At 51.5% G+C, this 25,550-nt stretch overlaps 1 protein-coding gene across 1 annotated transcript; it reads right to left on the minus strand.

Annotated features, from left to right (window-relative positions):
- Positions 1–415: 415 nt before the first annotated feature.
- On the minus strand, positions 416–25,428 carry C6H8orf74 (chromosome 6 C8orf74 homolog). Its single transcript, XM_036855587.1, is given in 7 exon segments — positions 416–655; positions 3,031–3,317; positions 3,320–3,362; positions 3,364–3,390; positions 3,392–3,435; positions 23,697–23,889; positions 25,381–25,428. Coding segments are annotated over 7 exon segments (882 nt in total).
- Between the last annotated feature and the right edge of the window lie 122 nt (positions 25,429–25,550).

Consider the following 25,550-nt stretch of genomic DNA (forward strand, 5'->3'; position numbering starts at 1 on the left):
TGGATCGCCTTGTACAAACCTCGGAGAGGAAGGAGTCCCAGCACCTGTTTCCACCCACTGTGCTGGCCGCAGGGCCTCCCTGGCATCCGGTGTTGCCCTCCCTCTTACCTGCTGAAACCCTCTGGGGGCTGTTCTGTCGTCCGTGTCTGAGCTCAGGCTTAGTCAGTGATGTTTGCCTGGGCTTACAGGACAGCCCTCTCCTCCACGCAAGGGAAATCCATTTGGGTTGGACTTTCAGGTGGTATAAGATGGTTTCCAGCGAGAAGACAGAGAAAATATGATGAGTGTTGTTTTGCTTCTTTTAATTGCTAGAAACCTCTGATCTATTGGGCGCTGAGCACATCACATAATCCTTTTCTATCTGTCAGTGGCTCTTCCTCAATCAGAGTCTTCAGACCGCGGTCCCCGGGGCCTTCTACTTCTTCTTTGCTTTGGCTTTCCTTCCTTTGTTTGCTTTGTACAACTTAAGAGCTTCATCTTGGCCTGACTGGCCCGTGATGGGGAGCGGGGAAGGGGTGGGAGCACTGAGGTTTAGAGTCTTCTTCTGTAGTTTCAGGTCCAAAATATCAAAGGTTATCTGTATCTCATACTGCAGCAGCTCCTTCAGGCATTCAATGTGGATATGAATGGCCTCGTTGATGAGATTTTCTAGCTCCTGAAAGAAAAGGAATGTGGCTGGTGAACAGGGCCTGGGGAAGGCTCAGGCTGTCTGCAGACAGAGTCCCACCGCAGTAGCCACATCTCAACACAGCCGCCTCCTTTCTCAGTGTGCTGGGACCTTCCATTCCCCCCAGACCCACTCTCCATCTGTCTCCACCCCACTCTGTGCCCTGGGAGGCTGACTTTTAAGGTCTGCATCAACCAGCTCTCCTTGACCTGTGGCTGCTGGCTGAGTTCAGCCAATGGGAGACCCTGGCAGGAGATCTGAGGGTGGGGAGAGGATGAAGTCTCTCATCTTCCTGCCAGCCAGCTGGGGTTGGACGTGGCCATGGTCCTCTACCTGCAGCTGCAGTTCCCTCCCTGTGGCCCTCTCCTACAGCTCTCTTTTTGCTTCTTCCCTCTTTCCTTCAGGCGTACTGTGGCAATCACCCCATTGGAGTGTGTCATTTACTGTTCACACTGTTCTGGGCTCGGAGGCCAGCCCCATATCCCCTACTTTCTGGTTAAGTTCCAGTTTTTATTTTCTTTGGACCCTGCAGCATGGCATGCGGGATCTTAGGTCCCCGACCGGGGATCCAAACGGCACCCCCTGCAGTGGAAGCTCAGAGTCATAACTACTGGACCGCCAGGGAAGTCCCTGGTTAAGCTCCATGTGGATGCCAGCACCCTTCCTTCCTCTTCTGCCCTCATCTCATTCTCACATCTCAAAGCTCCAGCTGCAGGCTTCATCGGAGGGGTCAGGGGAAATTGCTCAGAGAGTGGGTGTGTCCCCCAACTAGCCAGACTGGGGAAGAATGAAAACTCAGCCACCACGCGCCAGGTTAAACAGGAGACCCTGTCTGTCATCGCAATCAGGATCATGGCATCATAAAATCCTGGCGACAGGGACCGTGTAACTGTGTTTCTCCAAGTTCCCTGCCCAAGCAACCAATCAGTGGCGGAGAGGTCACGCTTGTCCTGGGAGTGTCAGGGGACATACCTTGAGTATCTGGTTACCTACAAGTCATTGTTTTGAGATCTCATATTTTAAGTTAGAATCCCACGCAAAATCTCACATTTGCCCTAGAAAAATAGTGTTCTTCCCCTAGGGCGTCGGGGACTATTGCGCTCCAAGAAGATGCACTATGTTTATCCTGCGGTGCTGAGTGTCCCCAGCTCAGGGGCACAGAGCGGAGGGGACCCTGGCCTACAAGCTCCACCTGGCAGGTACCAGCAGCCATGCAATGGAGGCCTGCAGGGGGGCTGGGGCGCAGGGGCAGGAGGGGAGGCGGGCCCTTCCACCCGCGGCCTCGCCCACGCCCACGTATCTTGGAAGGTCCCTGGAAGGAGGTGGAGACAAGCCGTTGCTTGTGTTCTGTCGGGTCCCCGCTCACTGCACGAAGGGCAGCCGATGCGCTATTTACCGGGAAGACTTAAACTTAGAAGAGTATCATTCGTTCCATTGTATTCATGGTTGTTTAGAGATTTCCCCAGTGTTTTATGCATCTTTAAAGGAACGCTTCCCAAAGCCACCCACTCTTTGGCTGACAGTTCAGAACCAGAACGCTTTTGGAACGCAGAGTCCCTGAGACTCCCCGTCCCCACCCCAGCTCAAACCTCCCCAACACACGCACACATATATACACACACGCACATACTTGTCTCTGTGTTCAAAAACAAGCAACAGTGATGTTATCAGTGCCTACATATAGTTAAAAAATGAATTTAGACTCGGCCAGGCCCTCAAGGAGTTGGCTGCCCTGGGACCAAGCTCGTCGCCATTTATTGAAGAGCTGGTCGTCAGGGACTCTGGCTCCTGGAGCCCCAGTGGTCCTTAAGACCTGCCAAGAGGGCAGCCAGTTCCCTAGCTCCACACACACCCCTGGGCCGCTGGCTCCACCCCTCCCCCGCCTCATCACATCACCGCCCTGAGCTGTCTGTCCCCTATGGCCCTTCCTTCATCCCCCCCGCCTGGCCCAGGCGTCACCCATGGATGCTGGCGCTGCAGCAGACGAAGGGCACTGAGGAAATCGATGGTGGTTCGCAGCCTGGGGGCTCTTTTGGCAGAATCTGCAGTGGAAAGGACTTGGACTTGGGGTCAGCCAGACCTCAGTCCAAATGTAAACTCTACCACAGGCTAGCTCGGGGACCTTGGGCCAGGCGATTAAAGTCTCCGAGCCTCAGTGGTCTCATCACTAAAATGGGGCCATGAATTATACATCTCAGGGATGTTTCATGAAACGTGCACGCAAAGCCTGTCCCCTTTCTGCCCCCTCCTGGGTGTGTGGGACCTCTTGCGGACCTCAGGTCCAGCCCGGACGTACTCTTGGTGGGAAGGGACGCTGGGGGGGGCAGGGCGAGCCTCCTCCCGCCCCGAGGACCCCACCTCACCTCTCTCTTCAGGGCCTGGCGCTGCCACCCGGGCAGCTCCGGGAGCATCTCCTGCAACAGATGCCGCTGCTGTAGTTGCAGGGCCTCCTTCAGCTGCAGCACGTAGGCCCGCGTCTGCACCTCGGCTGCGCTGAGCCCCACCACCTGCTGCTGGTGCTTCCAGATGGCCTGGTCCTTGCCCGCAGCCAGCGGGAGGGGCTGGGGCGGCACGCACACCTCCAGGTGAGTGACGGTCAGGTTGACGTCCTGGTCCTGGCCCAGGACGTACTGGTAGAGTGTAATGGCGGCATGAACGTGTTGTGGAAGTAGTCGCACTGGGCCAGCAGGTGGGTTGGTGTTCAACTGCCCCCGGTAATCTCTTGAGCTTGTTCCCCAGGATCGTCACAGCCTCAGTGATGGAGCAGCCTGTGGGCGCAGAGGGGCCAGGGCATCATAGAGTGTGAGTGGGCTGAAGCTGCACTGACGGCTGATTGATACGGCCTTGGACCCCAGCGTCCACGTCCTACCGCTATTCTATGTCACCCTTTAGGAGGTCTTGAAAGCCATGGAGCGCATCATGTTTCCCCTTTACCTGGGCTTCTCGGGTGCTCAGAGGCAATTTTATGCAGTAGCTTACATTTATCCCATTTTCTCTGATACGGTTATCTCATGCCTTACCTATATTTTGACACATAACTCTTGTTTTAAAGACTTATTTCAGCTGTGCTTTATGTTGTTTCCACTTCAGACCCTTTGGGAGAGGAGATGGAGGGTATAAAAAAGGATTCTGAATCGAGTGGAGCATGAGAGACATTGTCTTGGCGACTTGGGTCACAGAGTTAGGCAAGTGTTGTTTTAGACCGCGCAAGATCAATCAGCTCTGAGGGTAGCACTGGGCAACACTCCTTGGAGGGTAAACCGCCCTTCTCCCAGGTCCTCCCTTTCACGCCTCTTCCTCACAAGCCCGTCGGAAGCCCGGGTAGGGGTGTTGGTTGGAGCTGGGGCAGGACTCTCTCCAGCATGTGATTGCGTCTTAAGACAGGGATGGTTCGTTAAAGGGTCGCGGCTAAATGAGGTGCGTGTCCTGTGAACGGACCTCCGGCAGGGAGAGGGCAGGACAAGGGACAGAGAACGGCCCTGGCCGCAGCGCGAGGAGACCTGAGTCCTCACACCGATGCCATCCCCGGGGCGCCCTGGGAACTCGGCCAAGTCCCTCCCGCCCCCTGACTCAGTGTCAGCTCTTCAGATCAGGAGCTTGGGCACAGGCTTTCGGGGAGTCCACAACCCCGTCTACTGAAGGCAGAGCCCAGGCGTTGCACGCGGGGAGCCTGGCTTTCCTCCCGGGGTGGAGGCCAGCCCGCCCGCAGATCCCCGTCCTCATCCCCCCCCCCGGGGGAGCCCCCCACGGGGCCCTGGTGGAGCCTCCCCGCCCCAGCCAGGGTGCCCCCTGCGCCTTCAGGAGGGGCTGTGTCCGCCTGGCCCACACCATTTGTTTCTCAAACCCTCCTCACCCGCCGCCAATTCTGTGTTCACTCTGTCCTCACTCTTGGCTCTGCCTGGGCCTGTTTACCCTTAACTCCTCCCCTGAGTCCCTGAGAGGGAGAGGTATCAGGGTCTTAGAGAAATATTAGTACATGGAGCGCTGCTCCGCCTTGAGCTTGTTAGCAAGCGCTGGGAAGTGTCACTGGCATTTAGGCTTCAGTTCCTGGGGGAGGGAAGGAGGGAGGTCTCTCCACCGTGCAGAACTAAAGGTTAGTGGCTGTGCTTTCCCCTTCCTTTCAAGGCAAATCAGCAGGCTTCGAGGCCCGAGACGGTGCTCTGCCTCAGGGTGGTGGAGGGGAGGGCGCTGGGCCCGGACGGCTGACACAGCTCTGTCCCTTCCCAGCTGTGACTCTTGGGCCTCCATTCCCTCACATGTAAAATGGGGGGATACTCATGTTTACTTTATAGGATTGTTAGGGGGACCAAATGGGATGACATGTCCAAGTGCCTTGCACAGAACCCACTACAAGGCAGTAATCAACGAATGCTATAGGAAAAGAGGCATTTGTTTCTGTGCTGTGAGAAAAGTCTCTCCCGGCCACTTCTTTCCTTCTATCTTTTCATCTCTCCATTGGTCTGTTCATTCATCCATCCAACTCTCTATCCACCCATCCACACTCACACACATTCCCACCCAACCATCTCTCTATCCATCCATCCATCCATTACCATCTATCCACCCATCATCCATCCATCCATCTATCATCCATCCATCCATCCATTACCATCTATCCACCCAATCATCCATCCATCCATCCATCTATCATCCATCCATCCATCCATTACCATCTATCCACCCAATCATCCATCCATCCATCCATCATCCACCCATTCATCTATCCACCCATCCATCCATTATCCATCTACCCATCCATCTTTCCATCCATCCATCTTTCCATCCATCCATCAATCCATCCATCCAACCATCCAGTCACTCATCATCCATTCATCCATCTCTCCATCCATCAACAATTAATTTGTCAAACTGTTACTGAGGGCCTATTAATTACTAGGCACTATGCTAGGTTCTAGCAATATTATCATGTGTCTTATCAGACGCAACTCTTGCCCTCAAAGTTCTCTCAGGAGAGATGCACAAGCAAATGTTAATATACGTGTAAAGAGGAAAAGAATCAGGTGACGAGGAGTGCTCAGTCGAGGATGGGGGTCTCCTGGAGAAGATGAGGCATGAGCGACATCGCAGAGGCTGAGTAGGACTGAGCCAGCAAAGACGGTGGGGGAGGCATGGCATGGGTACAGCACGAGCGAGATCAGAGGGGCAAGCAACCACATGGCATGGGTGGGGAACAAGACCGAGTTTGTCGTTGTTGGCACCTAAATGTAGAGGCAGAAAACAGCAAGGATTGAGTGGAGAGGTGGGAGGAAAGCACACGGGAGGGCCTTGAGTGCTGTGTTCAGAAGCCAGGGCTTTGTACTGCAGGCAGCGCAGGGCTTGCCCAGGGAGACTCCGGTTACGTGGTGGCCTGTGGGCAGACTGCGGCCCAGTCCGGACTGGAGTGCCAGGCCAGCAGGTGTGGGCAGAAGGGGCAGATTTGAGTGGCAGGACTGATGGCCAGATGTGGAGGGGGATAGAGGCCTGCCCGACTCCCAGGCTCTTCCTGGGGACCCTTGGGGAGCAGGGGCGGGGGACACCAAGAGAATATGATAAGCGTGGGACATTTACCTCTGTCGTGACCCCTGTCCTCAGAGACCTTCCAGTCTGTGGAAGAGGAGACTGTTGAACAGATGACATCCCCTCTTTGTTCTCAGCCCCCAGCTCAGGGTTCTGTGCTCAGTAGGGGCCGATAGGTATCCAGTGAGTAAATGAACAAATTCTGACATGTGAAGTGTGGTGAAGGAGCTGTTCATTTATCCCTTCAACAAATATTCATTAAGGGCCTTCCTTCCATGTGTCAAGAACTCATTTATGGTCCAGGAAGGTGGTGAAAGGCTGAGGGGAAACACACAGGTAGTATAACCCTGCTCAGGGCTACATAGGGCTGGGCAGGTGCACAGTAGAAAGAAGTGACTTTCTCAGGGAAATCGGGGAGCAGTTCCCTGAGGAAGTGGTGAAGGAGCTGAGATGGGGAGTGTCAGAGGAGTTACTGGGCAAAGAGAGGTGGAAAAGAATGAAAGCAGGCAGGGAAAATAGCCTGTGCAAAGGCCCTGTGGTTGGATAAAGCATGGCCCATTGAAGGAAATGAAAGGCTGGAGGTTGGGAGGTTGGCAGGCTAGAGAGCATTCGGTGGGTCCCACTGGTTCTCACAGGGGCCTCCCAGACCACTCCACCCCACACCACACCCTTATCAACTGGTTACCTTGCTGTATTAAGCAAAAGTTGAAAGTTAAATTTACTGAAAATAGTTTTAAAGAAATTAATTTTGTCCATTGTTTTGCCAGAAAAATAACAGTTTTGAATGACATTTTAAGATTTGATTGCATTGCTCTCATCATTATATATTTGTATAAATTCTTCTTTGCATATGTAATTTGACAATTTACGTACGTAAATAAGTCACATTAATATTTACTCAGAAAGTATAGTTAAGTTCAACGTTGACAGCTTTTCAGTTTTTAATCTAACTTTAAAATGTTATTTAGTCATCTTTAACCTTGCATCGAATACAAAGAGTAAACTTTATATGTATAAAGCAGATATACATATAGTATATAATCAGACATACAGAATACCTAGGATATTAAAATTTGATAGCAGTGGGCAGTTAGGGAAAAACATCTAAAATGGCTTCTCAAAAGGATCCAGCAATCCCACTTCTAAGTATATACCCAAAGAAATGAAATCAGGATCTTGAAGACATATCTGCACCCCCATGTTCATGGCATTATTTACAAGAACCAAGATATGGAAACAGCCTAAGTGTCTGCCATGTCTGTAGACGAATGAATGGTTAGAGAAACTATGATACACACACACACACACACACACACACACACACACACACACACACACACAATGGAATACTATGCAGCCTTAAAAAAAGAAGGAAATCCTGTCATTGGCAACAACATGGATGGACCTGAAGGAGATTATGCTGATTGAAATAAGCAAGACACAGAAAGATAAATACTGTGTGATTCTGCTTGTATGTGGAATCTGAAAAAGTGGAACTCGTAGAAGCAGAAGGGCAGGGGCAGGAAGCCACACCTGGTTCCGAGTTTCTGGGAGGTAAGGCTGAAGTCTGGGGGACTGGCCTGGGGGACAGACGGCTTGAGGTCTTCAGTCTGCAGAGGGCAAGCTGTGTAGGTCGCATGAGAGAGCTGGACTTCATCACAGAAGCTGGGCTCTTGAACCGGAATTCACGAAACACAAGGACATCCAAGGAAGGGCTTCAGGACTGACTGGGACCCCGGAATTGCATCTAGAATTTTGCATGCACATTTTTTCTGGGGAGAGTGCACATTAGAGAGAATCATCAAATTCCTAAAGGAAAGGTTAAGAATCTCAGCTCAGAGCTGCAGACCACTCAGAGGCATTAAGCTGAGAAGCGAGATGTCAGGCAGGTATTTCCGCGGGATAGTATGTGGAGGACGGTGGGGACGGCCAGTGAAGGTGTCCCAGAGGGCAGGCAGCAGTGTGAGGTCATCGGTTTCTGATAATCAAAGCTGGACTTGAGGCCTGTATGGAGGCATCTTTGTGTGAACTTGGTGAGGTGAATCATGGAAACTTCTCTGGGCTCTGAGGAACTGAATTTGCGGGAAGGCACCCTGCTCCTCTTCCCACCTGGCCAGGCAGCATGTGGGGCTGGGGTCACCTGCGCCCTCCAGATATGGGCAGCCCCGGCTGCCTCGTTCGGCTAGGCCAGCCCTGGTCTTCTCCACTCGGCCCTGGCAGCCAGGCACGGAGTCCAGGTTTGAATCAAGAAGTGCGCGAGCCCCGTCGCGCTAACACCCACAGGTATCCCAGCTGCCTGTCATCCTGGCAGATGCCCTCCTACGGGCTTGGCCATGGCCTCAGCCTTAGAACACAAGTGTGGGCCTTGTCCCGGGTCAACAGGGAAGGACCCCTGGGCTGAATTCTAACTTTCAGCCCCAAGACACTCTTTGGACCAGTTCTGGTTTTCAGCAAAAATTGTCCCAAGCTGGCTCGCGAGACACACTTGGCCCCCAGACCACCCTCTATTTGTCACGGGTGAAGCCCCTGATGACTCAGAAAGCCAAGGATTAAGTCTCAGGGAGAAGCCTCTGGCTTCGGGAGGACAGATCTGTCCTTGCAAGTTGCTCTTCAATTACAGGGAGTGGCCTTCATTTGCATTGGCTGCTAGGAACTTCCTGAAGACGGTCCCCAAGGGCCTGGAGGCCAGCACCTGCACCGAGCACAGCGGAGGGGAGGAGGAGAGCGCGGGGCCAGAGCGTGGGTGGAATAGCCCAGTTGCTCCAGAATCAGGGCAAAAAGGCACTGGGCCTGGACCGGGCGCTCTGGGCTCCCTCCCTCCCATCCCTCACGGGCTGGGTCTGGGGCTGGGCGAGGGCGAGCACAGGGGCGCATCCTGGGGGGTTGGGAAAGGAGATGAGGGGCTGTTCCTTCGGGGTGGGTGAGGGGGAGGATCCAGCTGCCACTGGTGCCCCGTGACAAACCAGTTTGTTTGCCCCTGCCTTGGTTGTGAGGGGAGGAGCCCAGTGAGGCTGCACTCTGGCCCGGCTTACCCTTCCCAATCCCCGAGCACCTATCAGGGCAGCCCGGGATGGTGGGAAAGGAAAGCCCACCACTTCACCCTCCACTTCACCCCCATCCGGGGTCCTGAATAATGCTCCCTGCCCCCCTTTCTGCTCTTGAAAAGGTTCTGCCAAACTCATCCGCCCTTCGGCGCCGGTGCCAGCTCAGCAGAAAGGGTGTGTTTTCTTTGGGGGGGAGAGGACTCTTGTTCAGGGAGCTCCCTCTGTGGCCCGCACGCCCTGGGTCATCTCAGGCTCCGCCCAACTCCTCCCAGCAAGGTGAGAAGATGTAGCCACCAACCCTGCTTTACCTGTGAGAGAAACTGAGGCTCCAAGAGGCCAAGGGATTTGCTGCAGGGCACACAGCTGGTGAGCGGCAGAGCCAGGATTCCAAGCCCAGCCTGAGCGGGCAAGGCCCCTTTCAGCATCCTGAGCCAAGAGGCTTGGGCTTGCTTTGTAGACTCTGGAGACGGACACTGGAAGGGCCCCCCACCCCTCCCGGTGACAGTTTTCCGAAGGTTGTTTTGCAACAGGTGTTACGTAAAAATGCATGTTCTTGAACACATGTTGGATCCAGGGAAATTAAACAGATGTCCTTAATATGCTAATGAGCTCAGCAAAATATGCTAATAGGCTCGGCAAACGGCCAAAAAGGGTTGAGCCTATGCAATGTTTCTTAGATTTAGTTGAGGCAAATACAGACAGACCTTGGAGATATTTCGGGTTCAGTTGCAGACCACTGCAATGAAGCGAATATTGCAATAAAGCGAGTCACCCGAATTTTTTGGTTTCCCAGTGCGTATGAAAGTTATATTTACACTATACTGTAGTCTCTTACGTGTGCAATAGCCCTATGTCTAAAAAACAATGTGCATACCTTAATTAGCAAATATTTTATTTCTAAAACATGCTAACCCTCATCTGAGCCTTCAGCGAGTTGTCACCTTTGTGCTGGTGGGGGGTCTCGCCTGGATGCTGGTGGCTGCTCACTGATCAGCCGTCTGACCACAGCACCAAGGATCCGGTCGCACTGCACCTTGCCAGCCACGGGCTCTGTTTTCAGGCACCATTCACAGTCACGGGGAGGCCCCCACTGAGCCCAGGGCAGCCCCTGGCCCGAAGATGGCCTTGACGCTGGGGCCGTCCCTTAGAGCTTGGTGTGGTTTTAAGAGCACAGCCTGGGGATTCAGACAGCTGTGGGCTCGCAGCTTGCTTCTGCTTCTTAACCACTTGCGTGAGTTATTTTGCCTCTCTGGGCATCAGTGTTCTCATCTGTGAAATGGAGGCAATAAAAGCATCTACCTCGTAGGGTTAGATGTGGGCATGTGTGACAGAGCTTTCCGAAGCGCCAGGTACACAGGGGCACTCGGTACATCACGTGGTTGTCATCACCGTCATCGTGAAGATTCTAGGCGTGGCGTCCAGCTCCCCGGGGACTGTGAGGTATTCTGGGATATATCTGGCTTTCCAGAGGAGCCCGCATGCTCCTAGGGCAATGCGTTCCTAGAGCTTGGTTTTCCTCAATCCACTCCCTCCTAGGTCCTCACCTGGAAGCTCTCTCTACCTTGCTGGGGGTGGGTCATGGCATGCTGATGTGCTTTTTCTCCTGGCCACACTGGCTGCTGAGGTCAAAGGATGGCTGGGAGTTGGTTGTCCCCAGTTAGGGGGTTCAGAGGGTAGAGGAAGGGGCAACTCCTCTGGTGAGACCATTTACTGAGTGACCCAATAGTTCATAGCTCTCCCCAGCAACTCTGGAGCATTCTCTCCTCTCTCTCCCTGCTACTGTGAGCTCCTCGGTGGCAGGAACCTGCTCGAATGGACCAGATTCCCCAATTCCAGAGGATCTTTCCAAAAAACTCTGGACGTGTAGTTGTTGCCCAGTGTTCAGCTCTCAGTAAATAATAATACAACCAGCCTACCCTGGCATGCTACTTTACAGTTTTAAAGCATTTAATTATCCATCAATTTATTTAATTGGTCATAATCAACTTATAATAGAGGTAATTGCTGCCATTTAACAGATGAGTAAACTGACGCTTAGTGGACCTATGCAAAGTCAGGACTCAAACCCACATTCCCCAACTCCAAGGCGAGTATACCTCAGCTACTGAAGTATTTTTGAGGAGTGAACAGAAAGTATGGAATATACAGAACTACAGTACTTCCACTAGGGCTTTTTAATTTTAATTTTATTTTTATTGTGGTAAAATATACATGACATAAAATTTACCATTTTAACCATTTTTAAGTGCACAGCTCAGTGGCATTAAGTCCATTTGCATTGCTGTGCAGCCATCACCACCATCCATCTCCAGGACTTTTTTCATCTTGCAAAACTGAAACTCTCTCCCCACTAAATACTGACTCCCCATTTACCTTCTCCTCCCAGCCCCTGACAAGTCTTGTTCTACTTTGTCTCTACAAATTTGATCACCCTAGGTACCTCATATAAATGGAATCACGCAGTATTTATCTTTTTGTGACTGGCTTCTCTCCTTCAGCAGAATGTCCTCAAGGTTTATCCATGTTGTAGCATGTGTCAGAATTTCCTTCCTTTTGAAGGCTGAATAATATTCCATTGTATGTACAGACCATGTTTTGGTTATCCATTCATCTGTTGATGGGTTGCTTCTACTGTTTGGCTATTTTGAGTAATGCTGCCACGGACAAGGGTGTACAAATATCTGTTCCAGTCCCCGCTTTCACTTTTTTCAGGTATATGCCCAGAAGTGGAATTGCTGGATCATAGGGTAAGTGTATGTTTAATTTTTTGAGCAAGTACCCTGCTGTTTTCCCATTCACTAGGTTTTTTGTGTTTGTTTTAAAGATAAACCAATAGTCACATTAAAGGAAAAATCTACCCACACATTAAGATTTAGAAAGACTTTGTTGTCCTTTTAGAGATTTCCTCCCTGTTCACTTTCTTGGGACTCAAAGGGCAAACACAGGGTCGGGTATTTTAAAGACTGTCATGGGCTTTTGCCCAAGTTCTTCTCTTTGTCCATAGTGGTCCCCTGCCTTGTCTGCTTAGCAAATGCACCCCTCACCCCGATTCCTCAAGAAGTTGGCTAATGCTAAAGAGCTTTGGCAAGAACTGCCAAAACTCTGGGGCCAGATGATCTCAAGGTTAATGCTGGTTTTGTTTTTTACTGTGTGATGATTTGTAAGTTACCTAACCTCTCTGAACCTCAGTTGCATCATCACGAAATGGGGACAGTAGTACCCACTCAACAGAGCTTGGTGTGAACATTAAATGAGATGATCCACGTGGAGGGCTTGTACGTCAGGACTGCTGAGTGGATGTCCGCTCTTCTCCACGCCCTGGCGTGGTGCTCTGGCAATGCTTGCTGGAGAATGGCTGAGTGAGTGGAGCAGGATTAAGCTGATTTGGGAGGGTTCGGAGGTCAGAACAGGAGCCATCAGGCGGAAGGCGCAAAGAGACAGATTTCAGTTCAGAAGCAGGAAGAAATTTCTAGAAACAAGAGCTTTATCAGCGGAGGAGTGAGGAAGCATTTAGCTGGGGAGAGAAATCCTGAATAATGTGTGTGTGTGTGGTGGGAGGGGCCTTGGATCAGGTGACCTCTCGGGTCCTTTTGACTCTAAGAAGCCATGGTGATTTCCGCTGAGCTGACAGTCCCCTGTAGCCACACCTAGGGCATCGTGGGTGCCCTCTGCGGCCATCTCAAGTTTGGTGAGGGGCCTCTGACTTTGGATTTCATCATCATCCTCATCGTCATCATCCCCGAGATGAAAATGACCACGTAATCCCACCGTCTCAGGGACAGGGCACTGTACTGAGACTAAAATTTGGCAACTTCTTACCCGTCCCTTGTCCCCTCTGCTGCTGGGGAACTCAGAGACCGACCAACACGTCCAGCCGACCGAGGAAGAACGTGGGAAGTTAGAGGGAGGACAGGGAGTCATCCCAAGGGGCCAGAGGTCTGGTCCCCAGGGCACCAGTACCATCTACCCACACTCGGGCACATCCACGCAAGAACACATTAGCCGACGGGCACAGTTCCCTCTCTGGGCTGGGCCTACGCCACCCGCCGCAGCAGAGCCGTCCTGCTGGGCGCCAGGACACCAGGCTCGTGCTGGGAGTGGCTCCGGGTGACCAAGTTAGGAGCTCAGTCCCCAGGTGTGCCGCCTGGCTTTCCAGGTGCTCAGCTCCCCCACCTGCCAGCAGCCTCGTTCCACTCACCGCAGGGCTGGGGGCTCCTCAGGGTCTTATGTGCCCTGTGCACAGATCCCTCAGGTCAAGATGGAAGGTCGCGTGGCCAGGGCTGGAGGTGGGAGGGCGGGGTACGGGGTGTGCTCTGCTGTCAGACAGACCTGGGTTCAAATCCTGACTCCACTTTGACCTGGGGCAAGCTAGTTAAACTCTCTGGGCCTCAGTTCCTTCATCTTTAAAATAATGCCCATGATGCAAGGTCGCAGTGGGGCTTACAGATGCTACATAGGGAAATGCCAGGATCTCTGTGCCCCCCTACGCAGCAGGGATAGCCCCTCGGGGAAGGCTGGGGAAGGTTCCACAGCACGGTTTTGATTTCTGGCCGATTGACGGGCTCATTCTCACCTGGTGGGCTGTGACCCCACTCGGTGTCAGGGGCTGTGTTAACACAGGGCCCCCCCACTCCCCCTCGCCTCCGCCCAATTCATATGCTGAAATCCTAAGCCCCAGCCCCTCAGCATGTGACTGAACTTGGAGATAGCGTCTTTACAGAGGGGATTAAGGTTAAATGAGGTCATGTGGGTGGCCCTAATCCAATATGACTGACGCGTTTATAAGAAGAGATTAGGACAAGACACACAGAAGAAAGGCCATGTGACGTACAGAATGAGGAGACAGCCATCCACAAGCCAAGGAGAGAGGCCTTGGAAGAAAGCAACCTTGCTCACACCTTAATCTTGGACTTCCAACCTCCAGAACGATGAGAAAACACATTTCTGTAGTTGAAACCGCTCAGTCTGGGGAACTTGGTTATGGTAGCCTGAGCAAACGAATACGCTCAGGGAGGGATCTCTGGAATGAGAGCTGTACCTTTGCCCCAAGAGATGCTCTAAGATCTCAGTCAGCGGCTTCTGTGGAAACGTCCACTCTCCATCAGCAAAGTTGCCCCCAAAGGCCCCTCCTCCAGGTTTGGTCTGAGAGGCGTGGGGTTCGGGCTGCCCAGGAGAAAGCCGCTGGACAGGCAGACTTTCCGGAAGACAGAAGGGCCCCTGCTCTCTGCGGGGCCGCTCCTGAATGGCTGGAAGCTCGCCAACGTGGGCAGATGCTTGGGGGCTGGCGGGGTGGCCCCGGGCCTGGCCGGGAGTGCGCTGGCAGGGAGCTTGGGGGAGTCACTGCCTCCCTTCAGCCCCGGGCTGTCGGGGTCGGCTGGGGTAGCTGCCTTCCATCCTACAGCTGCCTGGAAGACATTTCCGGGAGAATCAGGAGTGGCCGTGGGTAGGAACTGCAGATGCCAGTGCCGTGACGCACTTCACCGGACACTCGCCTGGCCGCCTCGTGCCTCCACCGGCCGGTCACTGAGGCCCACTTCCTCCCAGACTCAGGATTTGGGGGCCAGGCCAGCAGGAAAGGGGTTCTTCCTAGCCCAGGTGTCCAGGTGCAGCACCAGAGAGAAGCCAGTGCCTGCCAGATGTCGAGGACGAGAAGCAGAAGCTGCCAAGTGGCTGAAGTGATGCTGGGCAGGTGGTCACAGGCGCCGGGCGAGCATCTGCGCTGGCTCGGGTGCCTCCGGCCTTGAGTGAAGGCTGGGCCGGGGGGAGGCTGCTCCCCACCCCCTTCCCCTGCTGCACTGTGCCCGTCGGAGATAAGAATCGTGGGGCTTCCCCGGGCGCCCTGAATCCCTGCAGCTCCCCGAGGGCCCCAGATGCCCCAGCATCTCTCTCCTCTCCTCCCCGGGACCCGAGGCAGGGTATGCAAGATCTGCCGCTTCCTGTGATTTCCTCCCACCGGGATGGAGCTGGCAGCCTTCTGTCCCTCTGTGTCCAGACTGGTGACTTCACCCTGGGCCCCAAGGACGCAGCAGGATGGGATCTGCCCGGGGCTTCCCGGAGGCTGGCAGAGGAGGTGCCAACTAAAGGACTGAGACCAGAACGTTCTGGTGAGCCATTTGCCAGCACGGAATCAGCTTATGCTTTTGAATAATGGGCCACGCTTTCCCTCCCGGTTCTGAGACTCGATTGGGCCGGGAGATAAGACGAGCTGGCGGCCGTCCTGGCAGAGCTCTGAATCATTGTTGTGCAAACATGACCCTCCTTAAAGGCTGTCTGCCAACTTTGTTACCTAGTATGCAAACAGAACTCAACCATCACTAGCCCTAGATTAACGCCCCCCCCCAAAAAAAATTCATCCCTGGAGAAGCTACCTTCCAAGAAGAGGGACAGCCCACTGTGGACTTTAGCCAAAACAGAAGCTGGAAGGTGAGCTGGCCAGCCAGTGTGACCCCCGGCTGTCTGCATCCCACGGCCCACGACCTGTGATGGGTGGGATGTGCCTGGGGGAAGGGGCAGGCGGGACACGAGATGAGAAGGACCAGAGCTCCTCTGGGATCTGACCTTCCTGCCCCTGACGGCCGGGGTCCCCTAACAGGGGGAATGAAGAGACACCATCTCCTCATGCTGGTGGGCACTGGGCCCTCCTCACCAGTGTGCCTGAGGGCGGGACAGCTGCATTAGGGGCCAGTCTGGACCTCCATTCTGCAGGCTCATGACTTGAACCCATCTGCAGTCCTGCCTGCAGGGGGAGGGAGAGACAAGAAATGGCCCAGACAACAAGACCCCGGGGGGGGGGGGGGCAGCGTGCAGCAACCTCTGGTGCTGGACCACCAGCCTCTGCTGTGCGGCCTGCCTCACCTCCACGCCTGGTGGGAGCTAACCTTTGCCGAGCATTTCCTACATGCTTCCCACTCTATTATACTCTGCAGACCCTGTCTCTTTAGTTTTTCCAACCGCCCTATGAGTTGGAACTATTATGGCCCTATTTTAGAGGTAAGGAACGGAAGGCACAGAGAGGCAAAGTACTGCTCTCAAGGTTGCACAGTAATGTGTTTGAGGCAGACTTGAATCCAGGTCTACTGACTGCAGAGTTTGGTGCCTGATTGCTCGGCTATGCGGCCTTTAGCCTGGCCCAGCCTGGGCCTGGAGCTGATGCACGGTGAGGAGGAGCATCTGGGGGAGAAAGGAGGTGCCCGCTGAAATTCCACCCCCGCCTCTGAGGAGTGATGCGCTTGTTCACGCTCTTGTGAGTGGGAGGCAGTGTGGGCGTGGCTCTGCGGGGCGACGTCGGGCCAGTCTGGCCGTTTCCTACAGCAGCAGGCGTCATCCTGATGGCACCGTGGCGGGGCCTGAGGTGCGTGGGCCTAGCTCAGGAGGCCGGGTTCTCGGGGGCTCTCCCCTGCTGCACCCACACTCTGCACCCTCCAAGCCCAGAGTCAGCTGGAGTCGGCACTCACAGCGGGTCCGTTAGCCGGGGGTGGAGCCGGGACCGTCTTATCTGCCTCTTTTCTTGCAGCCCCACTTCGGGGACGAGTCTGCAGTTTGCTTTGCCTCCAGGCCCCCTGCTCCCTGCCCGTTGTCCTGCCCCGCTCCCTGCGACACATCTGAGGAGAAAGGGCCTCGGGACCATCTCTGCTGCTCTTGAGAAGGGGCTGGGGTGACTCCTGGACGTTTGCAGGCTGATGTGAAGCGGGATCTGCATAAAGCATGGCCGGCCAGCCACACCTGATCGATCAGGCCACCTCGGAATCACATCACCCCCCGTCGCATCTCTGGGTCTTTGTCCCTGTGGTCCCTCCTGAAACTAAAGGCCGGTCCTCACTGAGCGCTGACCAGGCACCAAGCGCTGTGCTGTGGGCTTCATCGTCATAACCTCAGTCCTATGAAGTGGGCGCTCTTGTTTTTCTCCTTCTCTCGATGTGTAATTAGAGGCTCAGAGGTGGTGTGGCTGCCCAGGACCTCATGCCCTGCGAGGGACTGAACTAGGATTTGAGTCTTCTCTCCAGGTTTGGAGCCTCCAGATGGATGCTATCTTCAGCAAGTCCAATTTCAGGCACTGGGAGCCCACCCAAGAGCTTCTTCCTACTTGATGTTTGTACCAGCCATGTTTCACAAATTTGGAGCTGGTTTAAAAGTAAGGGGAAAATCTTGTAAGCTGGATGTCCCAGGATCAAGAGTTAAAAGACGCCAGAAGGGGAATTCCCTGGTGGCCCGCTGGTTAAGATTCTGTGCTCTCACTGCCAAGGGCTCGGGTTCAATCCCTGGTTGGGGAACTAAGATCTCACAAGCCAACAACGGGCCAACACTGACAAGACGGAATCAGTGGGGATGATTGTAAAGTCCTGCATGTGCATTCAACATTGCCATGTGCAAGGGCAGGATTGGGAAAATGGCTAGGGATGGTGCACTGCCTGCCCAATATGATTGTGACGTTGATGCTGATGAAGAAAATATACCCATGGGCTATATGAATAGGAGCATCTCACCAGGACAAGGGTGATGGTAAAATCCCGGATCACTTCATTGATCAGATCGCAGGTGGTATTGTGTTGGATCTGGAGGCCATATTTTAAGAATGATATTGACAAACACAAGGATGCCCGGGGAAGGGCAGAAAGAGAGGGGGGACGGGGTGGGGAGGTGGGGTGGAGGGGTCTATGGAAATGATGCAGTGTTAAGAATGACAAAGACAGGAAATAGTCCAGGGGAAGATTCTGAGCAAGGGAGGTTGCCCAGTGTCTTCAGTCAAAAGCTAATGTGCTTTGGGCCTTCTCTCACCTTCCGAGATGGCCCGCACTCTGTCTCTGGAGTGTGTTTCTCTGTGAATAAACCTTCTTTCTCTTTAAAAAAAAAAAAAGGATAAAAGGCACTTGGGGATGTCCAGTCGACATGTGAAGATATAATGGTCAGAGTATATGAAGCCCATTCAGTATCTGCAGGGCCAGCCCCCTGCTTCTAGAGGACAGACTTTGGGCGTGTGCGTAGAAGGTGCGGAAGACGGGTGTAACTAGATATAAGGAGGAATTCCTAATAATGAGAGTGGTTGTATAAAGGAATGAACTGCCTCAGAAGGAGGGAGCTCCCCATCGCTTGGAGTGCCAGCAAAGGCTGGGAAAACCTTGCTGGCTGGTTGAGGGGTGTCCCTGCAGGAAAGGGAATTAAGTTTCCTAATCACCAAGTCTCCTAGCAACTCTAAGGTCCAAGTCTACCAGGCATAGATAGGCTGCACTGGTAAGGTATGTGATGGCCAGAAATACTGAAAGCGCCAGTGCAATCTAATCTCCTCATGAAGTTGGGTTTGCATCATCATCAACTGTTTTTCAAGGGCTCAGCCTGTGGAAGGCTCTGATGGAAACTTGAAAGAGTCCGAGTTCCCACCTGCTTGGGGCTGACATTCTTCTCCTGCTCGTCAGTGTTTGTTCTGGCCACGAGCCACTGCAGAGCTCAAACAACAGGGCTGAACTCTGGTACCCAGGCGTTGCTGTGAGCAGTGGGGAGCGGGACCCGGAGGGATGCCAAGAAGGCCCCGAGGGGGCAGGGGGTGTCTAGGGTGGGATGAAATTTCCCAAGGATCCCTGAAACCAGCCCATGAGCATTGCCATGTCTTGCTTAAGCCTTCAGGCTGGGACCACTGGGTTGGAACGCTGGCCTGGAGGAGAGACGTGGAAGGGCACCCGGGCAGCTCAAGAAATAAAAAAAGGCTGATGCAAGTGCACATAATATGTGTGGTAGGAACACTGAGTGGCTTGAAGCCGAGGAGTGATGGGATTTTATTTGTGTCTGAAAAAAATCATGGTGCAGTTTGGCGAATGGGTGCAGAAATACAAGATGTGAAAGCAGTGGACTGGTTAAGAGATGGTGGTGGGTTAGAAAGGGTGGTGGATGAGGAGGTGGCGAAAAGTGGTGAGACTGGACGTTCGGGTGCTGCTGATAGGACAGGTGGGTGAGCTCTGGGTGCATCTGGGACAAGGCATTGTGAGTCCTGTTTGCTTGGCAGCTGTTTACGATCTTGGTCAGAAGGCCAGTGGAGGACCTCAAATTACAGATTACAAAACTTTCATACTAAAAAAATTTTTCAAAATAGAAAAGTTTCCCCAAAAGTACATAAGGCAGTGTGATATTGGCAAAACAGTAGACAAATAGACCAATGGAGCAGAATAGAGCCCAGAAATAGACCCATGCAAATATAGGTGACTGATCTTTGACAAAGGAGTGAAGGCAGTACAGTGGCGTAAAGACAATCTTCAACAAGTGGTGCTGGAGCAAGTGGACATCCACATGTAAACAAACAACAACAAAAGAATTGACACAGACCTTACACCCTTCATAATCATTAACTCAAAACGGATCACAGATCTAAATGTAAAATACAAAACTATTAAACTTCTAGAAGATAACAGGAGGAAATCTAGATGACCTTGGGTTTGGCAATGACTTTTCATATACAACACCCAAAGCATGATACATGAAAGAAGAATTGATAATCTGGACTTCATGAAAATTAAGAAGTTCCACTCTGCAAAAGACAGTGTCAAGAGAATGAGAAGACAAGCCACAGACTGGGAGAAAATACTTGCAAAAGACACAACTAATGAAGGACTCTTATGCAAAATATACAAAGAACACTTAAAATTAGACAATAAGAAAAAAAGCTGACTGAAAAAAAGGGTAAAAATCTTAACAGACATCTCACAGAAGAAGATATACAGATGGCAAATAAGCTTATGAAAAGATGCTTCACATCATATGTCACCAGGGAAACGTAAGTTAAAACAATGAGAGACCACAACATGCCTATTGGAATGGCCAGAATCCAGTTCCGTGGCCAGTTCCATAGAGCAACAGGAACTCTCATTCATGGCTGGTGGGGGTGCAAAATGGTGCAGCCACTTGGGAAGACAGTTTGGTGCTTTCTTACAAAACTAAACATACTCTTACCATATGATCCAGCAATTACCCTCCTTGCTATTTACCTAAGGAGTTGAAAACTTACGTCCACACAAAAACTTACAGATATTTCTTGCAGCTTTATTCATAAGTGCCAAAAGTTGGAAGTAACCAAGATATCCTTCAGTAGATGAATGGATACATAAACTGTGATATATCTAGACAGTGGAATATTATTCAGCCCTTATATCTAGACATTGGAATATTATTCAGCCCTTAAAAGAAAGTAGCTATCAAGACTTTCAAAGACATGTAGGAAACTAAAATGCATATTACTTGTGAAAGAAGTCAGTCTGAAAAGGCTACAGACTGTATGATTCCAACTGTATGACATCCTGGAAAGGCAATACTACAGAGACAGTAGAAAGATCTACTTTCTGCTCATTGAGGGGGAGGGAAGGATGAAGAGGTGGAACACAGAGAATTTCTAGGGTAGTGAAACCATTCTGTATATTTTAATGGTGGATACACACCATGATACATTTGTCAAAACCCTTAGAATGCATAACACCAAGCAGGAACCTTAATGCAGACTATGGACTTTGCGTGATATTCGTGTATCAGCGTAGGTTCACGGACTGTAACAGATGCACCCGCTCTGTGGAGGGGGATATTGACGACGGGGGAGGCTGCAAGTGTGTGGAGACAGGGTTTCTGTGAGAAATCTCTATACTTTCTGCTCTATTTTGCTGTGAACTTAAAACTGCCCTAAAAAATAAAGTCTATTAAAGAAAAACAGTACAGCCTGAAACCATAAAACTCCTAGAAGAAAACAGTGAAATCTCCTTGACGTTGATCTTAACAATGATTTTTTGGAGGGTATGACACCAAAAGTAAAGGCAACAAAAGCAAAAATCAACAGGTGGGACTACATCACATTAAAGCTTCTGCACGGCAAAAGAAATGATCAACACAATTAAAAGGCATCCTACAGAATGTGAAGAAATATTTGCGAACCATATGTCCGATAAGGGGTTAGTATCCAAAATATGTCAAGAACTCATACAACTCAGCAGCAAACACCCGAATAGTAAAATATTAAAAATAAAATAATAAAAATGGGGAAAGTATCTGAATACGCATTTTCCCATAGAAGACATACAGATGGCCAGCAGGTACCTGAAAAGGTGCTCAACATCACTAATCGTAAGGGAATGCAAATCAAAACCACAAAGAGATCTCACTTCATACCTATTAGAATAGGTATCCTCAAAAAAACAAGAGATAACAAGTCCTGGAGAGGATGTGGGTAAAAGGGCATCCTTGTGCACTGTTGGTGGGAATGTAAATTGATACAGCCACTATGGAGAACAGTATGGAGGTTCCTTAAAAAACTAAAAGTAGAACTACCACATGATACAGCAAACCCACTTCTGGGTATATATTCAAAGGAAATGAAATCACTCTTGAAGAGATATCTGACCCCCACGTTCACTGCAGCATTATTCACAATAGCCAAGGTATGGAAACAACCCATGGATTCATTGACAGACGAATGGATAAAGAAAACGTGAATATATACTATATATGTGTGTGTATATATATATGTATATGTGTGTGTACACACACACACACACACACACACACACACACACACACACAGGAATATTATTCAGCCATAAAGGAAGGAAATCCTACCATTTGTGACCACATGATGAACTTTGAGGGCATTATGGTATGGGAGAAAAGTCAGAGAAAGACAACTATTGTATGATCTCACTTATATGTGGAATCTAAAAAAACCGAACTCATGGAAATAGAGAAGAGTTAGGTGGTTGCCAGAAGCATGGGTTGGGATGTGGGCAAAATGGGTGAAGGTGGCCCAAGGTAAAAACTTCCAGTTATAAGATAATTAAGTCCTGGGGATATGATGTACAGCATGGTGATTATAATTAACAATTCCGTATTGTATATTTGAAAGTTGCCAAGAGAGGGAAGGCCTTAAAAGTTCTCATCACAAGAAAAAAAATTGTAAGTAGGTGAGGTGATGCTCGTTAAACTTATTGTGGTAATTATTTCGCAATATATTCATGTATCAAGTCATGTTGCATACCTTAAACTTATACAGTATTGTGTGTCAAGTGTATCTCAATGAAGCTAGAAAAAAATAGTACAAAGAAAAATTTCCCAAACTACTTAAAGAATAAGTGATCCACCTAATGCCCCACCCTCCAGGATCCTTTCGTGTGCATTTCCTCACACGAGCACACTCATAACCACAACCGCCAGAATCCGGAGTGCACCCTCAACACATCACTACTGCCCAATCCCCAGACCCGACCCAAGTTTCTCCAGCTGCCCCAATAACATTCTTTACAGCAAGAGGACCCAAACTGGGACCACCTGCTGTGTTTAGTGGCCACGTCGCCTCAGTGTCTTTCAGTTTGGAACAGTTCCTCTATCTTTCCTTGGTTCTCAAGACCTTAATGCTTTGAAGCTTACAGAAGAGGGACTTTGTGCAGTGCCCCTAATTGGAAGTGGTTTTTTTTTTATGACATCATGTTCTGAGTCTTTGCTAGAACCATCACAGAAGCAGGCTGGCTAATTCTTTTGCATCCCGTCAAGCGGCAGAGTATTGTGTGTCCTCTTACGGATGGATCATTTGATTAAGGAGGTGTCTGCCAGGCTACCTCACTGTAAAAGCATTCTTTTCCCCTTTGCAATCAGTGAGGTTGTTGTGGGGAGGTTCTTGGGAAGTGAGTAAATAGCCCATTTCCCATCAAGCATTCACCCACTGGTTTTAGCACCTACTGATGATTCTTGGCTGAGTATGACTACGATGGTGGCCATGGATTTGTTTAATGGATGAATCGGCATCTCAGAGCCTAAGGGGTGGACAGAGGTGGCCACATCCCCTTGTGCCATGGATCACGGGGAGAGATGTTTACCCTCCTCTCCTGAAGCCCAACACAGGGTAGGGGTGGGAGAGATGCTCCCTCCATAACTTGACTGTGGTTCCCCCATCCCTGCCAGCAAGCTGACGCCTGTAGAGGATTCCCTCAAGACACTCAGCAGAGCAAAAACTGATGCTGGGAACAATTTGCAGTCTCTCAGGAGTACAGTGAAAAGTCAATGAAGGACTTTAAGCAGAATAGTGACACATTTATGTTAAGCAGAAACAAAACAAAAATTCTAAATTATGGTCCCTCCTTCTCTCTTTTCTAAAACAAAAATTGACTTCCCTCTGAGCCTGCTCTCAACTAGCTGCCCCAGAGGTATGGGTCTAATGATGAAGTTTATACTAAAGTGTAAATGACTGACTGAAAAGCAAACACCCCTTGGTTGCTTTGTGAACAGCTTGGCGTGGTGCGAGAGTTTCCACCAGGGAGATCAGGGATAAGACTCAGCAAGGACATTCTGTTTGCTCCACTTTCCAGAAAATCTGGACAGGGACCCTCTTTGTGAGCATACAAGGAGGCTAAATGCCAGGGAAAGAAAGGAAGGGGCTCCAGGCTTCTCGGAGAGCTCCTGGGGTTGTGTGCCCTCCCCAAGCCTCGCTGACTCCTGCCCTGGATGCCCCGTACCTTTGGTTTCCTTGAGCAGCTCTTCTGTGAACTTGACCACCTGGGCCACCTCTACCCAGGGGAAGCCTTTGCCCACAGCGAAGATGATACTTTCGTAGAGGGTGTCCAGCAGGATGCTTCTGCGGGAGTCTCTGAGCTCGTCAAACTCTTCCCAGTTGAGCAGTCTCCGTAGGTGCTCCCGACCTTCTGGTTTCTGCAGGGCATGATATACGAGCGGTGGAGGATGAGACTGAGGAATCAAGATGCCAACGTCACTGGGCAAAACACTACTGGGGGCCCAGCATATGCTCTCCAGCATCCTGAAGAGTGACCCAGAATGGGGGTATGCTTGGGCAGAGTTCATCTTTCATTTCTGGTCAGGTTTCCCTCACCTTTCTAGCACTGCTCCTTCCTCTGGGCATTCTCATGCTAGCTGCTGCAGTTCCAGGTTTTTACACCTCCAGCAGGCCTCAAGTCCTGAATTATTATGATCCTTGCTTCCCCTTCCCTCAAACAAAATTTGACATTCCTCTGAGACGACTCCCAACTAACTGCTCCAGAGATGGCGATCCGATCATGAAATTCATACTAAAGTGTAAATGACTGGCCAAGAAGAGGTTTGGAGATGCAATGCTTTAGCAGAGAAATGTGTCTTGCTTGGTGAAGCTAGGCGATAGAGACTGGTCAGGGTACATCTTATTCCCCTCTATAGGTTAGGATTCATTTTACTTGAGAGTTCGCCTGGCCCTTCCAGAAAGGTTCTTAGAGATCACCAACACATGTAGGAGAATCAAGTGCCTTTCAAGGAGGGGGTAAGAAAAGGTGTGGCATGAAGTGGGCAACCACCAAACATAGGAGCTCCCCTGGGGTGAGGGGAGGGGGAACTGATGGAAGACGGTGCCCGAGTAAGGCCCAGAGCCTTGTCTCAGCCCCTGGTCACTCCTCTCTCCTCCCCTGCAGCCCTCTTAGATCCCTAGGTTGGCACCTGATGGGACAGCTGGCTGGAAGATCCAGGGAAGGTGGTGAAATCACAGGTCCTGGGGAGGGGCCTTCCCCAGCAGCTTGAGGCTGCCGGTCAGAGGCTGACCTGTGCACATAGCTGGCCTGGGGTCTTCTTGCCTGAGGTCTGCAGCAGAGCCCTGACACCCCTCTGTGGACAGCTCAGAGGCCTGAGCCCTGCAGGCTGGATTCTCTTCACTCCGCAGGTGCCCACCTTGCTCATGTCTTCTGGCCTCAGAAATGGTTCTGAGAAACCGTCAAAATCTGCCCCCTTCTTTGCCCTAGAGACACAGACCCCACCCTCTACCACACACACAATCACACACACACTCCCTCCACACGTTGGTGTACAATCCCAGAGGGCTCACAGGGCCCTGGGGCTCCTGGTGAAGGTGGCACCCCTGTGACCAGCCCCTGGGGCCTCCCGGGCCCTCCTTGGAGTGAAGGTGGGCACAGTGCCTCCTCTGTCCCTCCACGCGGGCTCTGCTGCATCAGGGACTGTCACTGCAGGCCCGGAAAATAGCCCCAAGCTCCAAGGGCTGGGAAGACTTTGGCCTGGCATCCCCCGGGCACACACCCGTGGCGGGTGGGCCTCAGAACTGGCGTGCTGGGACAGGAGAACTGTCCAGGGGCCCCTCGGAGGACACACCTCACTCTTAGATCAATCTGAGCACACTTCCTTTGAAAAGTCACGTGTTCTCTTCACCTGAAATTGGAAGACTTTTTTCACTCCCTGGGGTGTTAGGAGTGCCATGGCCTCTACACCCAGTTGCTAGGAGACCTAGCCAGGACTGACTCAGAGCTTCAGGAACGCTGGGCTGAGGGTGCCTGCTTTGTGAGGTCACGAAGACCCACTTCGAGGTGCCTCTCCCAGGC

Source organism: Balaenoptera musculus, chromosome 6, assembly GCF_009873245.2.
Source record: "Balaenoptera musculus isolate JJ_BM4_2016_0621 chromosome 6, mBalMus1.pri.v3, whole genome shotgun sequence".
Taxonomy (NCBI): Eukaryota; Metazoa; Chordata; class Mammalia; order Artiodactyla; family Balaenopteridae; genus Balaenoptera; species Balaenoptera musculus.